General features: G+C 38.5%; 1 protein-coding gene across 4 annotated transcripts in view; it reads right to left on the minus strand.

Moving 5' to 3' along the window:
* The window catches only part of brca2 (BRCA2 DNA repair associated), a 143708-nt gene that overhangs the window by 93220 nt on the left and 34985 nt on the right, over positions 1-15503 (minus strand). For all 4 annotated transcript variants that reach the window (XM_041199192.1, XM_041199193.1, XM_041199191.1 and 1 more), the window contains 3 exons: positions 10257-15296; positions 6192-6290; positions 2044-2122 (listed from right to left, as the gene is read on the minus strand). In XM_041199192.1, coding sequence (XP_041055126.1) covers positions 2044-2122; positions 6192-6290; positions 10257-15296 — 5218 coding nt within the window. The remainder of the gene's footprint in view (positions 1-2043; positions 2123-6191; positions 6291-10256; positions 15297-15503) is intronic.

Raw genomic sequence — 15503 nt, forward strand, 5'->3', positions numbered from 1 at the left:
ATTCTCGGAAGGACATTCATATGAAATATCAAATTCAGAATCATCTTTTGTTTCCAAAAAGTTCTGTGCATCTATAATGAATTCTAAATTCAACAGATTTTAACTTGTAGTTTCAAGGCTCCAGATACATTACTGAGAAGTTATTTTGCCTTCTACAGTGCTACTGCAGCCATTAAGTAAAAGCCAAATTGAAAACTGGAGACCAAAGTCAAAAGTGAGAACACAGGTTGGCAATGGCGAACCCTTGACCTCAATTATGTTATCTCATGGAAATGATTAGTAAACTTTACAACTGGAAAGAAGTAAAGTCAAACACTGGAGTCTTCTGGGCTAGGGACAGGAAGGCTGGCAAAATGGCAAGGGAAGGCTTGGGAAGAGGTGGCTGTGCCATTCCTCTACCATGCCATTTTGCCAGTGGTGAGAAGGCAGCTAGGACAAGACTGAATAGTCAACTGAGCCACTAATGTGGCCAAATAAGGGCCACATTGCCTCTGTGAGCATTTTACCTACGTAGAGTGGGCACGCTGCCAGGTGGGCGAGACTGCTGGGTGAAACTTGATCGCCTCCCAGCAAGTTCCATTGGAGGTGGGGGCTCTCCGTTATAGCCACTCCATGGGCCCACGAGAGTGTCCCTGGCGGCAATGCTGCTGTCATCATGCAGCAATCCCCCCCGCCCACACCGGCAGGCCCTGCCTGTTTGGCACTGGCATCCTTCAGCTCCACTTACCACTGAGCTGTCCTCTCCCAATAGTGCAGCCTCAGCAATGCCTGCTGCTAGTGGTGGTGCTGCTGAAGTTGTGGAACAGCTGGCCCTCTGATTGGCCTCAGGGTGAACCGCTGTTCAACAGTTAATTGGCCACCACTGGCAAAATGCCACCCAGGGTCTGGCTACCTGCCAAAGCAGAGTCACCTCCAGCCTTTGGCTCTGGCAGTGCGACTTCTGGCCCAATGACAATAATAATCGACAATGCAAAGGTGGTACCAGTAATGGTCCAAGTTGGTAGTGGTTATTTTACTACACTTTTAATCCAGAGGTATGGGCTAATAATCCAGAGAATGCAAGTTCAAAAGGGCACAATGGTGGTTTGAGAATTCAAATTCAGTTTAAAATAAATCTGGAATTAAAAAGCTAGTACATTGAATTGATGTAAAAACACATTTAGTTCACCAATATCCTTTCAGGAAGGAAATCTGCTGTTCTCATCTGATTTGGTGAATGACTCAGTCCCACACCAATGTGGATGACTCTTAACTGCCCACTAAAGTGGCTTAGCAAGCCACATCAAAGCTTCAACAATGGCTTAAGAAGGTTAATCACTACCTTCTTAGGGTAAGAGGGGTTCAGCAACATGTCAGACTTGCCAGTGACACCCACATTTCCAAGAACAAACTAAATAAACTTGTACAAATCTTTATTTAAGCCAGTTACTGTAGTCCGTTTGGTTTTTGGAACCCTACTTCAGAAGGTTTTAGAAGAGATTTATTAAGATATTGCCAAGTTGACAAGTTACGAGAAAAGACTAGATACCTTTTCAGAAGAGCAAAGAAGGGCAAGAGGTAATTTGATGAGATGCTGAAAATTGTGGGTTTTTTATAAGGTAAACATGGAAATACTACTTTCCAATAGTTGCTAAGTTAGCAACTGCAGGGAATAAATTTAAGATTGTCACCAAGTGAAAATATTAGGTGAATTATTTTATTTGTAGAGAGTTTTGGGACACAGAATGCCTTACCAGAAGAAATGGTGGAAGTAGAATCCATAATAGTTTTTAAAAGGTAAGTGAATAAAAACTTGGAAAAACAGAAGTTGAGAGTCAGAGGGAAAAGCAAAGAATTTGCAAAAAGTAAAAAAAAGGGCCTTACAAATTACATTTTGAATGCTAATACAGTAGAACATTGCATTTAAAATACAAATGTTTTTGTGGAGCAACTATGGTAAAAGCAAAACCTATAAATTATGTAACAAAAATATTCAAATTAAAATTCTAATTTCAACTTGATTCAGAATTAAACTTCATTTCTGAAACAAACTACAGAAATTACCTTTTGTCTTTAGGTGGGCCACAGATGACAGGTTTCAATGGAACACTATACATGAATTTCCTTCGATCACGAAGTACTCCTGAAATAAAAATAAATTATTTTCTCATCCTGAAAAAATCCACTGCTGTTTAAAGCTCATCAAAACCCCTAAATTTGAGTACATGTATCAGATCTCCTCTTAATTTTTCCATTCTACTGAAAAGAGCTCTACTTTCTCCAGTTGTTTGATAATGTTGCCATCTATGGTTAATGTAATATTGAAAATATGGTTAATTAAAATTAAAACTATTTATGTAGAATTTAACTGTATTAGTGCAACCACTATGTGGAAAACATGGAAGTAAATTCAATTTGTTTAAAAATAACTGGAAATTAATTGTTTATGCCCAATAGGCAAGGCTTAAAAGATTACATTTTTCTCAAAAGGACCATTATCTGCTTTCAATATTTTACTTCTTTACACTGGAAAAATATCTGTGGTACCACTTTGTGAATGTCACATTTCAAGGAGACAAATTCTAGAAAACTGTAATTCATCTCAGTAATCAATTGGTAAGAAATTTACAGTTATTGTGAACGCTAGATGAAGCTTGGAGAAGGCTTGTCTACCCCCGCCAGTGCATGCAGCTGGTATGGCCCTTATTCTCCTTGGCTTCCAAATGGCATCAGATCCACTTACCAACCCCTATCCCTATTACTCCTACTCCTCAAAATTTTAATCGGGGCTTTACTGGCAAATATAACACATTGTCACTAAAATAGATCCTAGTGGGCCTGAAATAGAATAGCGACAGGTGCTGCCTCCCTTCCAACTTGGGAAAATATTGCCGGTGGTTAACAAGCAATTGCAGTGTAGTAAAATAGAGAAAGGTGCCTTACTTACAATTGACACAAAGTCAACTAATGATCACAGGCTTTATCTTAAATTCTTTACTCTTTTGATGTTTCATCTGGAAAGACTCTCGATCCCTCTTTCATTAATTACATAAACATAAAAGAATACGCAAGGAATTGAGAGTTCTAAATCTCTACTTACATTATATTCACATTTCTCTTATACTTGGTTTACAGGATTGAAAATACCAGTAAACATTTTCACTAAATGACCATTATTTGGTATGTTAATATTCTTGATTGCATGCTTAAATTTCAGATTCTAATTTCCATAAATTAAATTCCCTTTCATGATAATAGTTGGGTATATAATATGGTTTTGACAAAGTGGAGACATCTTATATCATTTGCACTGAATAGATTGAGCACTTACAAAAATTCTGAAGCTTAGTACATTTTCTTTCTCATTTTACTTTGAATGAGGATCAATGTAATCTTGTGAAGGCAGATCTCTCTCGATTTCATCCACCCCAGCTCTCTCAGAGAAAAGTTGAGCTCTTTTGTTTATATAGTAATGGTTACCATTATTTTAGTTCTACTCTCCTCAGGTCATATTAACACTTCTGGAGACAATAACAGTGACATTTGGGGAGATAAATTCTTACATTTCAATGTCAATATCAGAGCAATGAAGATTTTTCACCCTATTTATTTAAAACCCTACCAAGATACCTGAATGGATCTAAAACCAGAAGAAATAAACGTTACGTTAAAAATCAATAAGACAATAGAAATAATCATATATTACATGTTTCTGCAGTGATTATTGACGTTAAACACGATTTGATTTGTGATAAGCCAGTGATGGCACCTTCTCTAAGATTTCATGTTTGTAGGTCAGTGCAGTCCACATATGATTAATTGAGAATCCAGATATAGTTTATTGTATTTTTTGACTTAAGATGAATAATAGGCACCGTCATTGAACTTGCCATCTCAATACTTACTCACATGACATACCCATTTTCATTTCAATCTTTTCATGCATTCTTTGGTAAAACGAAGGATGAAAAGCAGTGTGCATGTGTTTGATTGATTTAAGTGTTTTACTTCCTAGGTTACGGACAGTGAAAATATAATGTTACGCCCAGTAAAGGCATGTCATATTCTTAACTTATAAGGTATCAATATAGATTCTTTGAAAACAAGTTTTCTTTTCAAAAATGTCCATGTACTGCAAAGATGGCCACCAAAGGTCAGATGACCTGGCTGTTTCAAGGCAAAAAGACTAAGAGCTGTTAACCGCACCCACCCTGAGTCCACCAGGAGACATTCTCGTATTGAATGGGTTTGTACTGAAACAAAGAATCGCCCCCTCAGGATGAATTCCTTCAAACAATAAACCAGGGTGTAGCTAATCAACCCAAGACCACAACCATATTTGGGGGAAAAAACCTGAAATTGTGGAGAATCACTTGGTAAGGCAGCCATGTTTGTCCCTTCTTAATCTTTTAGTGCGCTGTGCAGAAAGAGGCAGTAGTAGCAGTAAAGGCAAAAACACTTATGCCTCAAAAAGAACCAGAGGCTGTAACATTGCAAGGTCTCTAAGCCTGTTCCTTTTCAGGTCCGCCTGTGCTGCAAGCAGGTCTCTTGGCAACGAGACTACAAGCAACTAGCTTTATGACCTGCAGAATGTCCATCCCTTCGAGAGAATCCTGAATCAACTTTGGCATATGACTTTGTTGAATTTATCTAAAATTATCCTTCAGGAGTGAAGACATCTTCTTCATCAGGTCTGCAACTTTTCCAGAACAGGACAGTTGCATGAGTTATGAGCTAGTACTTTGCTTATAACCTGTAGTGCACTATTCTTTTCAATTGTACTTTCGTGAGTGAGTGAGGGAGAGTGAGAGTGAGTGTGCTTGCTGGTTATTCAAACTGTTCACACACTCAGGGGTTAAAAAACACACACATCTTCCTCAAAAGCTGATTGTGGGCCATTGGATAGGGAACAAGAATTTCAGCAGTTCTCTCTCACCTTGTCCAACACACATTTACTCATTTTGTGTGCAGGCCATCTTACTGGAGTAGATGACTAGGATAATGTCACTGGAGCCATATCCTGCAATTCAGCAATTGCTATTCAACAGTGGTCTAGGTGGTACCTCAATGGAACCTTTCCATTATAAAGCCATTCATCAATATAGTCACATCTGCTGAACATTCCTGCAACTCACTGGAACTACAAAAGCTCTCAATCCTTATATCTCCATTAATTGATGCATTCTAAAGCAAGTTTACTTTGTACTGATTTTGAGTAACACCAGGGGAGATAATATTTACCTAGGATGCCAACAGCCATAGGCCTTCTGCTACAATCAGTCACGCAGGACTTTATTGAAAGCTTCTGCACAGATACATCATGCCATTTCCCAAAACATGAGTTCAGAGATCTCCCCTGTGAACCATGCTGACTTTACTAGGTGACTTTTATATCGGTGATCCTCAAGTTTGTTTCTAATGGTCAAAATCTTATCATTTTTCCAGCACTGTCATAATGCAATAAGTCTGTAATTGTCTGTCACTCTTCTCGAAAATAAAAAATATGTCAGTTAAGTGGAACCTGCCCTGTATTCACTAACCGACTCATGATGACTGCGAGCTTCTCTCACCACATATATGTTGGTTACTAACAACTTGGGAGGCTAGAAAACAGGATGACAGTTGTAATTTTCCCTCCTTATTCTTTTGTGGGATGCAGATGTCGCTGGCAAGGCCAGCATTTATTGCCCATTCCTAATTTTCCTTCAACTGATTGGCGTGCTAGGCCATTTCAGAGGGTAGTTCAGAGTCAGCTATGCTGCTGTGATTTTGGAGTCACATGTAGGTCAGATCAGGTGAGAATGGCAGCTTTCCTTCCCTAAAAGGACATTAGTGAACCAGATGGGTTTTTACAACAATCCACAATAGTTTCATGGATTTATTAATTGAATTTAAATTCCACCAGCTGCCATGGTGGGATTTGAACTCATGTCCCCAGAGCATTAGCCTGGGTTTTAGGATTACTAGTCCAATGACCATTCAGGAGAAACCAGTAAATTTGCCCACAGAGAAAAAAAAGCAAAGAAAGAGCAGTGTTGCAGACTTTTTCACATTTAAATTTAAATTCAGAGTTAGAAATAATATGTTGAAGAGGAGGGTAAGCTAAAAAGGTGACAAACTATAGTTCTAAAATAAAGTGAAATCAAACACAACCATGTGAAAATATCACAATATAGTTTTAGAGCCCAATAATATTAGAATGAGCAGCCTACCTTCAGGATTACATATTAAAGGTTGGAATGCAACTTTTTGATCACTGTGTATGGTTCTGTTAAATTCCGATAGGAGCTGTCTTTTTGGTAGAGGTTGCTCTGAAACAAAAATCATCCAACTTTATTAATAATAACTATGCATTATTTAAAACGGTAAATAACAATCTTCATTTTTTTTCCCCATGCTTATACAATGGACTGTTGGGAGGTAGCTTTCTTGATACTGTCCCTGTTCTGTCAACATTACCACTTTGCATTTAGATGGATAGCAAAAATGTCCCGTAGTATTTTACAGCAAGAAAAGTAACAGACTGTGGACAAGAGTGGAATGTTAGAAATAAATTAAAATTTGAGCTAAAAGGTGAGCTTTAAGAAATGGTTTAAAGTTGGACAAAGGAGAATAGATTGCATGTTTCAGAGTGCAATCAAGATGTTGAAGGGTCATTCTCAATCGTATGTTGAAGGGAGAAGGGAATACAGATAAGGCAGATTTTAAAAAATCAAAAGATGCAGAAGTTAGAGAGTTCAGCTGGACAAAGTTGTTCAATGATTTTAAATTCAGTGCACTGGGGACAGAAAGTCAATTAAATCTGAGAGTGCAGCATTGCTGGGTTAGAGCAGGACAGCTTTGAATGATTTTGTATTCATAGAAAGAAGATGGGAGGCTGGCAAAGGACACCTAGAGAGAAGGAAGTGTTAAGATTTTCTACATTGGTAGGAATGGCTGATGTTGAGGGGGTGGAAGAAAACACAGTTATGGTGGCATACAAGGTGAAGGTTTAAAATTCAAAAACAAACTAAAGCAAAATGCTACAGATGCTGTAAATCAGACATAAGGTAAGGAAAGAAATGCTGGAAATACTCAGCAATTCTGGAAACATCTCTGGAGAGAAAAGCAGTTAAAAACAGTGCCAGGCTGATGACCTTTCATCAGAAAGGAAAACAATTTAAGAGCTGTGACAGGTTTACAGCAAATATGGAGGCAGGAAACTGGGGTGGGGAGGTGGCGGTGGGAAGAAAGGAAGGGAAGATCTGGGATAGAGTGGAAAGCAGGAGAGGTTAAATGACTAAAGGGATGACAGTCCAAAAAGAAAATGGGACAAGTAAAGAAATAAGAAGTTATGTCTAGAATAGGTGTAAATGGGAAAGCAGAGTCATTATTAATGGCTGCCGTCCAAAAATAAAACCAAAAAGGAAGGGAAGATGTGTTTGACGGCGGCATCATGTTGCAGGTGGTGAAAATGGTGGAGGGTGATACATCACAGAGGCTGGTGGGTTGAAGTTGAGAACACAGCGAATCCTGTGGTAGTTCTGGAATGGCAGGAGGTATGGGGAACAGAATGGTCATGGTCAAGGTCTCTGTCAACCACGTTGAGCAAAAAGGAAGACATACTGGAAACGCAGGTATGGAAAGTTACAGGAAGCTGGGTGAGCACTTATAAGCCACTGCTACCCACAGGTATTTCAACTACACATCCTCACACTCCTGCTTCATAAATTCTCACTGTTAAGTTAGAGGAATTTCTATACCTGGAACTAAGAAACAATAGACATACTATTAGACTACTGGGTGTAGTCAAAAGACCAACTAGTGAGAAAGATGTAGGGGAACAAACTTGCAAGGAAATTAGACAGAAGTGCACAAACTATAGGCTAGTAATAGTAGGAGACTTTGATTATCCCATTATAGACTGGGATGATAATGGTGCAAAGGGTTAGTGGGGGGGGGGGGCAGGAGTTTACTTGTGTCCAGCAGAATTTTCTAAATCAAGGATCTGGTTCTGTGGGATGATGTTGGACAAGTGGATCAAGTGTCAGCAGAGAAACATTTTAGGGGACAGCGTTCGTGGCTTCGTAAGGTTTAGGTTAGCTATGGAAAAGGACAAGGAACAATCCAGAGTAAAAATTGATTGGGCAAAAGCGAATTTCAATGGGGTGAGAACAGATCTGGCCCAGGTAAATTGAAATCAAATTCTACTGTAACAGAACAATGGGTTGCCTTTAAAGAGGAGATTGTCCAGTACAGTAGAGGTACGTTCCCATGAAAGGGAATGGTCTGAGAAACAATGCCAGAGCTCCCTGGATGGTGAAAGAAAGAGAGGATAAGATGAAGTGGCAAAAGGGTACATATAACATATATGAAGTTGATCATACAAATGAGAACCAAGATGAATATAGAAAATTCAGAGGGGAAGTGAAAAAAGAAATGAGAAGCTAAAAGAAAATGACAAAAAGCTGGCAGCTAACATAAAAGGAAATCCAAACGTCTTCTATGGCATATAAATACTAAGAGGGCAGTAAGAAGAGGAGTGGAGCTGATTAGGGACAAAAAATGGGATTTATGCAGAGGCAGAGGGGCATAGCTGAGGTACTAAATGAGTATTTTGCATCTGTCTTTGCTGAGGAAGATGATGTTGCCAAAATCATAGGGGGAAGAGGGAGCAGTTGAGACACTATGGGCTCAAAATTGATAAAGAGGTGATATTAGAAAGGCTGGCTGTACTTAAGGTTGACAAGTCACCAGGACTGGATCAGATGCATCCGAGGATAGAGGGAAGTGAGGATGGAAATTGCAGATCCTCCTTAGATACAGGGTTAACAAGGACTGGAGAATTGCAGATGTTAGATTGTTGTTCAGAAAAGGGCATGAGGATAAGCCCAGCAACCACAGTCAGATCAGTTTAACCTTGGTGGCAAGAAAGCCTTTAGAAACAACAATTCATACACAATTAAGTTACTTAGACAAATGTGGATCAATTAAGGAAAGCCAGTACAAACCTGTTAAAGGAAAATCATGTTTAAGTCTCGTGTGAGTTTTTTGACGAGGTAGCAGAGAGTGCTGGTGAGGGTAATGCGGTTGATGTGTGACACATAAGCATGGACTTCCATTCGGCATTTGATAAAGTCCCACATAACAGGCTTGTCAACCAAGTTGAAGCCCATGGGATAAAAAGAGAGTGGCAGCATGGATACAAAGTAGGCTGAGAACGGTTGTTTTTTTAGATCAGTAATTCCTGTTGCTGAACAGGAACTCGACATCCATATTGTCCACTGGCCATGCACAGTTTCTCGTGATGTCACTATTGTGTGCCTGCTCCATCCCACCCACTGTACCACTCCCCCAGCTCTCTTCTGTTTCCCACTCCGTGCTCCCTTCTACTTGAGCAGCAAAGGAAGCAGGAGGAAGCAAGAACAGTGTTGCCTTCTTTTCTGTCTGGTTTAATCTACTCATATTTGCTGCGGGGATCTCCCTGGGATGTCATTGTCAGTGACATCAGAGCAACTGCATGCACAAGAAATGCTGCCTCTGCAAACAGACTTTTCAGACAAGACAAAGGGATATTGTGGATTTTCCCAGGAGTAGGAATTAGGGTCACTACTTCCCTTGATCTAGATTAATGACTTTGATTTGGGTGTGCAAGGCAATTTTCTTGTTTTAAACAGAAAATTGTGTCAATAGATTTAGCTATGAAGAAGTTGCAGAAAGCTAACTGAAGAGTTTGTGAACATTGTGGAAGACATTGCAGAACAGGGTGATGATCTCGTTCAAAAGAGACTTGAGCCTGGGATGGCAATAGGGAAAAAGGAGATGGAAAATTGAAAAAACAGAGCAAAACCAAGGGGCAAGGAAAGTAGGATTGGGCAAGGTGGAAACTGAAAATGGGCACAAAGAAAATACGCACATATGGATTAAACAGAAACCAAGATACCTCACCTTGCATAGACTCACACTTCTTAGGTGGTGATAAGCTAGGTTTAAAGGATTGGTTTGGAGGTGGCTTGTTAGGAGGAGGAGCGAGTTGCAGAGATTGAGTGAATCAAATGGTTAGCCAAGAGTCACCCTGCACCCACCGTGGGCTAGCAGTGATAAATATTTCAATATTTAATGAGTTAGTGGTTGATTTGAGGTAGAATGAACAGCTTGCTCTACCTCCCAGCCACGTGCGTTATAGTGGTCTAAATTGGAATGTCCAGGGCTCAATTGATTCATGCCATCTGCATTATGCCTTTATAGAAATCAAACAGATTATCCAAATAATTTAACCAAATTTAATATAAATTTACCTCTTGCAGTATTTCCATCTGATCTCAGTCTTTTTCCTGTTCTTAAATCTGGTCTAATGGATTGATAGGTGCCATCATAGGTTGGTCTAAATGCCTTGCCTGGTGTAATAGCAAAAAGTTCATCATCTTCCATCAGGGCCTTTGAATCCTTCACAGCCTCTTTTTCCATGTCATTTTCTAGCATTTTGGCATATGTGCCATGATTGCTCTCCAATGCACGCACTATAGATGTAGTTACATTATTTATGTTGCAAGTCGGTTCAATTCTTCTTTCAATGTGCATATTAACTCTCTCAGTAGTATGGTCCAAATTATCATTTTCAACTGAAGCCAGATACATTCTTGCTGCAGTTAAACTACTTTCTTCTACCATTACTTCTTTCCCCTCAGCTGTTTGAAATCCAGACAAGAAAACACTCTTATTTGTCGATGCTGTCAAATTTCTTGTAGGTCTGTTAATCTCTCTTCCACTTGACTCTACTTGGGCAGGATTTTGCACGATTGAAATGTTCTCTGTGCAGTCATTTGATACTTTGTGAATCAATTCTGAACTCTCTTCTTCACATGCTTGTTTACTGCTCATAGCAGTGTTTTGGAACAGTGATGAAGATGTTAATGGTAACTGCTGAGGTTTTTCATAAAATGTCTGTTCTGAGTATGTTGGGTTAATTGAAGAACCATCACTCATGTCAAATTCTTTTAACACATGCTTAACTTTCTGAAGTGCATCATGAGAAACAAGGACCGCCTTTCCACTTGCTGTGTTGAAACCAAGAGGTGTCTTTGCACTGGGGATATCAGAACGCCATGTTTCTTCGGAGAGTCTGCTTTCCTTAGATTTCAAATCTTCGCCTGTGACAAATTTTTCATCAACTCCTACTTCATTAAAGAAATGTTTGCATTTCTTTAATGATTCTTCTGAAACACATACAGACTTTCCACTTGCTGTGCTAAAGGCAATAGATCCACTTTTAAGTAACTGTTGAGAAGGCTCAGATACATCGCCAGCAAAATCACCTTGATTAACATTTGAAACTGAATTTGCACTTTCCTCAGGTTCATCAGCTGGACATTTCTCTTGTACATATTTCAAGTTTGTGTCACTTACTGAAACAATGTTACCGTTTTCAATACAGAATCCTGAAGGTTGCTTAGCTGGAAAACTGGTCATTTGGTTTTTCATATCTAACCTCTGTGGAAGGTTAGCTTCACTATCATTTAAAACATTGTCCTCAGAAAGTGCATTTTTAATTTTTGCAGTTGATATTAAATTATCTTGAATTCTCAATTTATTATAGTCCTCTTCAAAAAACAAAGCCCTTCCTTTATCTAAAGCTATCTTTGACACATTAACTTTTCTGCCACTAGCTGTCTGGAAACCTTTCATTTCTGTACCATTGTTCAAATTCGTAAACTCAGACACATGTTCACTTTGAACAGAAAAATCATGCAACTTGCCGTGACTTTTAAGATTAAAAGGATGAAGTATTTCAAGACTGTGGTCATTTTCCAACTGTTTCTTCACTACACTTTTTATTCCACTATGAATTAATTGTGGGCAAGTATGTGTACAAGGAGATTCTGTTGAAACATTTTTGTCTGTATGTTTTGTAGTTTTATTTAATAGGTCTTCCTCAGCAAATAAAGTTTTTGCTTTATCAAGAGATGCTTTGCACATAGGAACCATCTTACCGCTAGCAGTTTGGAACCCTTTCATTACAGTGCCTACAGTAGCAAACAGTGAATTATTTTGAATCGAATTGGTATCCTCAGAGATGCTGTTCTTGCTGTGAACAATAAACGCAGGACAAACCGAAACATTTAGTACCGTCTGACTACTCCCTGTTTGATCACCCAATTGCATATTAACATCATTTTTTTCCACATGGCTATGAAAAGTATTCATGTTATCAAGTTGTTGAGGTATATTTTTTGCTATTCCTGTAGGCAGCTTTGAGTTTTGCCTGTTTTCACTGCAGCAATCTTCAACCTCAAGCAAACTTTTTGCTTTATCCAGGTTTCCTTTGGAGACTGAGACTCTTTTACCACTTGCAGTCTGAAAACACTTTACTTCACCAGCGCTCTCAATAGCTGATGCTTTAAAGGGTTTGAAGTGACCAACTGAAGTTGTTTGCAATAAATAATCATCTGCAAACTTCATTTTACTGTCAGCCAATTTGTTGTTCCCATTGTCTTTTGCACCATTGTAGCCAGGTTGCCATGCATTCTTTTCCCAAACGGTATTTCTAATTGTACTAGGTTTCTCTTTGTCCTTGGTGTCAGGTTTATGCAAGACATTTTGCTCAGTAGTCAAATATATTGTTTTATCCAGAGTTTCTTCTTCAGATATAGTGAATCTCCTGCTCCCTACTGACTGAAAGCCACTTATTTTTCTTTCACTGTTCTCAATTTTACTCTCACTTTTCAAGATACTAGCCCCATTACTTTTAGTATTCACAGTGAAACGATTGTCATGGGCTCCACACAGCTGGTATGACTCATTAGTTTTTACTGTTTTTTGAACATCATTTAATTTATCCTCAGTTACTTTTTCAGACTCGTTGACGGAACATTCTCCTAAATAGTCTGAACCTTTAATTGTATGTATCCGAGCAATAGTTTGATCATTGTCAATGTCCCTGAAAATGTTTGCTGCTTTTTTCAGACTTTCAACAGAGAGCTTTATCTTATTCCCACTTGCTGCACAAAAACCGGCATATTCACTGTTGTTAAAACTCACTTTATCTTTCAGGGGTGGAATTGCTTGATCAAGTATTGTAGCCGATTTCATTTTAACAGTGTTTGAGGCAAGTTCCATAGAATCTGTATGGAAATTTGGTACTGCAAATGATACAATTTTTCTCTCTTCATTGCTCAAGACAACAAAGGAATCAGCAAGTTTATCTGATATGGTTTGCTCTATTCCTTCTGTATTCTGTTGATAGATTTTAGATCTAGTTTCTGTGTTTGAGGACTCTGCTTGCTGTTGCGAGTTACATGGCTTACTGGTCAACAGCACTGAAGGCTCAATGTCCAAACTTTTACCAAAATCAGTATCCTTCCAACTATCCAAAATAGGAACTGGGGGAGTGTGACCCAAATGCTCACTAATCATCAGGTTGGTATCCTTGCTTGTTACATCAACTGCAGATTGATTTCTTAACTGCATACGTTCAAACTGGCCACCTGCATCCTCTAAAATGCTAAATAATTCTGTAGGTTCTGTTTGACTAGCTGTCAAACAAGTGTATTTCCCAAGCAATTTTGACTGAGATAAGAACGCAGAGGATTCAAAGGTTTGTGCTTTTACAAAGGCAAGTGGGGGTTGTTTAACATTTTCTGTGGCAACTTTGGGTTCAGGAGATTCGGTCTTAACCTCTGCTTTAACTGAAGAAATTGTTGGACTGTTACTTTCTTGACTCCTAAATCTATTTTTTGAAGTGATACATTCAACGCTAACTTTCTGTGCAGAGTTTATTTCTAAGCCCTCGTTTTCAAATTTTTTGAGCAACTTCCCTTTGGAAATGATTTCAGCAGATAAATCTGTGTGCTGCTCAGCAGTTTTGAAGTAATTGCAATTGGGCCCACGTTTACAAGATTCAGCATGTCCAGATATGAGTGGGGTTTGTGTGTTTTCTGAAACAGTACAAATTTCTTTTATTGTAGTCATTGAACTGATATCAGCTTCTGCATTCTGTAATTTCAATTCCAATCCACTTGTGTTCTTTTCTTGTACTGGTACAACGCAATGTGAAGGTTGGGTAATTTGAGCAAACTCATACAATTCTGTTTCAATGATAGATGCAGAAAGAGATGCCCTTGTTTCTTTATGTGAATTCATACTTCCCTCTGTTAGCTCGGAGGATTCGTTTAAAGTCATTTCAAGATCAGATATGCTGGAACATGGTATGTCGCATGGTATTATCTTGGTTCCTGTAAAAGTACTTTCCATATATTTTGTTTCACATTCTGGCAAAGATTGTACTAATGCAGGTTCTGAAGAAGTCAAGAATGCATCATTGTCTACATCAGCAATCAATTTTCTGCTCTTCAAAGTGGATGCCAACAGTGCAATTTTTCTATCATCAATGTGGAAATCTGTATTAACAGAACATTCTCTCTTTTCAGCTTCTACAAAAGTATATAAGTCAAGTCTCTGATCTTCATTTGACAATTCCTTGTCAACAGCAAGACTTCCCTCAAAATGTTTCTCTTTACTCAAACAAGTTGATATCTCATTATTTTCTTTAGACTCTAGTTGCTGAGATTCACACAGACCAGCCTTTTTTTTCAAAGTTCTCTTAGATTTTTTAAGATTATAGAAAAGTTTCTTTGTTTTGTGCAAAACATTAGCAATACAGGGGGAGTGAGATGATACCGTACGAGATATAATTGAAGTGCACGATAGTTGCTTGGTTGATAATTGTGTAGAAACTGGTATGAACGGAAAATTACTGTCGAGCTCATTGCAGATAATCGTGTTCCCTTGAAGTTTTGTTTTATTGCAATCATGATGTGGAGCAGTTCGATTTACATCAGATAAAGGTGACAATCTGAACTCAAAATAAGATCTCCCCCTATTCGGTACAACTATGTTTTCAATTACACATGCCTTCTCTGGTTGAACAGAGTTAACAACTGAAAATACACAACTGTCCTCAGCAACTTCAGCCTGGGCACTAGACCTATTAGTCAACATCACTTTAGATTCCATAGTTAGTCTTTTAGCCACTGTGTGACAAGCTGTGGCAAAAATTCTACGCTCTCTCCTGTTACAAGAAACAGGTCTGCTGTTAAGTGGCGTCACAAAATGATCCCAATTCTTGCCATTACTAGAAGCATCTGATAATTTATCAACAGTTTCATCTTTACAATGCTGATGCACTACTTCATTTTCTACACGGTCAGAATCCTTAGGAAACTGATGATTGTGCTGCAAGTTTTTATTTGCTTCAGTGTCATGTGCCTCACTGGCTTCAGAGAGATCAATGCCAGGAACAAATTCGGTACTGGTAGCTTCCTGGTTTTCTTTGTAAGTAGCTAAAAACAGAAAAGTACGTTTCAAGTTATAAAAATCCTAAAATATCAGAAGAGCACTACCAAAAAAAAATGCCAAAAATACAAATCACATCTATTTGACTCCTAAATAAATAAATTGCCAATATTGTCAACAGTCCTTCAAGCAAAACAAAAGGCCCTTTCATTTCATTTAAGCTAAATGTTTTTACTCGTTTTAAAAGCAAAGAA

This window comes from Carcharodon carcharias, chromosome 11 (genome assembly GCF_017639515.1).
Source record: "Carcharodon carcharias isolate sCarCar2 chromosome 11, sCarCar2.pri, whole genome shotgun sequence".
In the NCBI taxonomy this organism is placed as follows: domain Eukaryota; kingdom Metazoa; phylum Chordata; class Chondrichthyes; order Lamniformes; family Lamnidae; genus Carcharodon; species Carcharodon carcharias.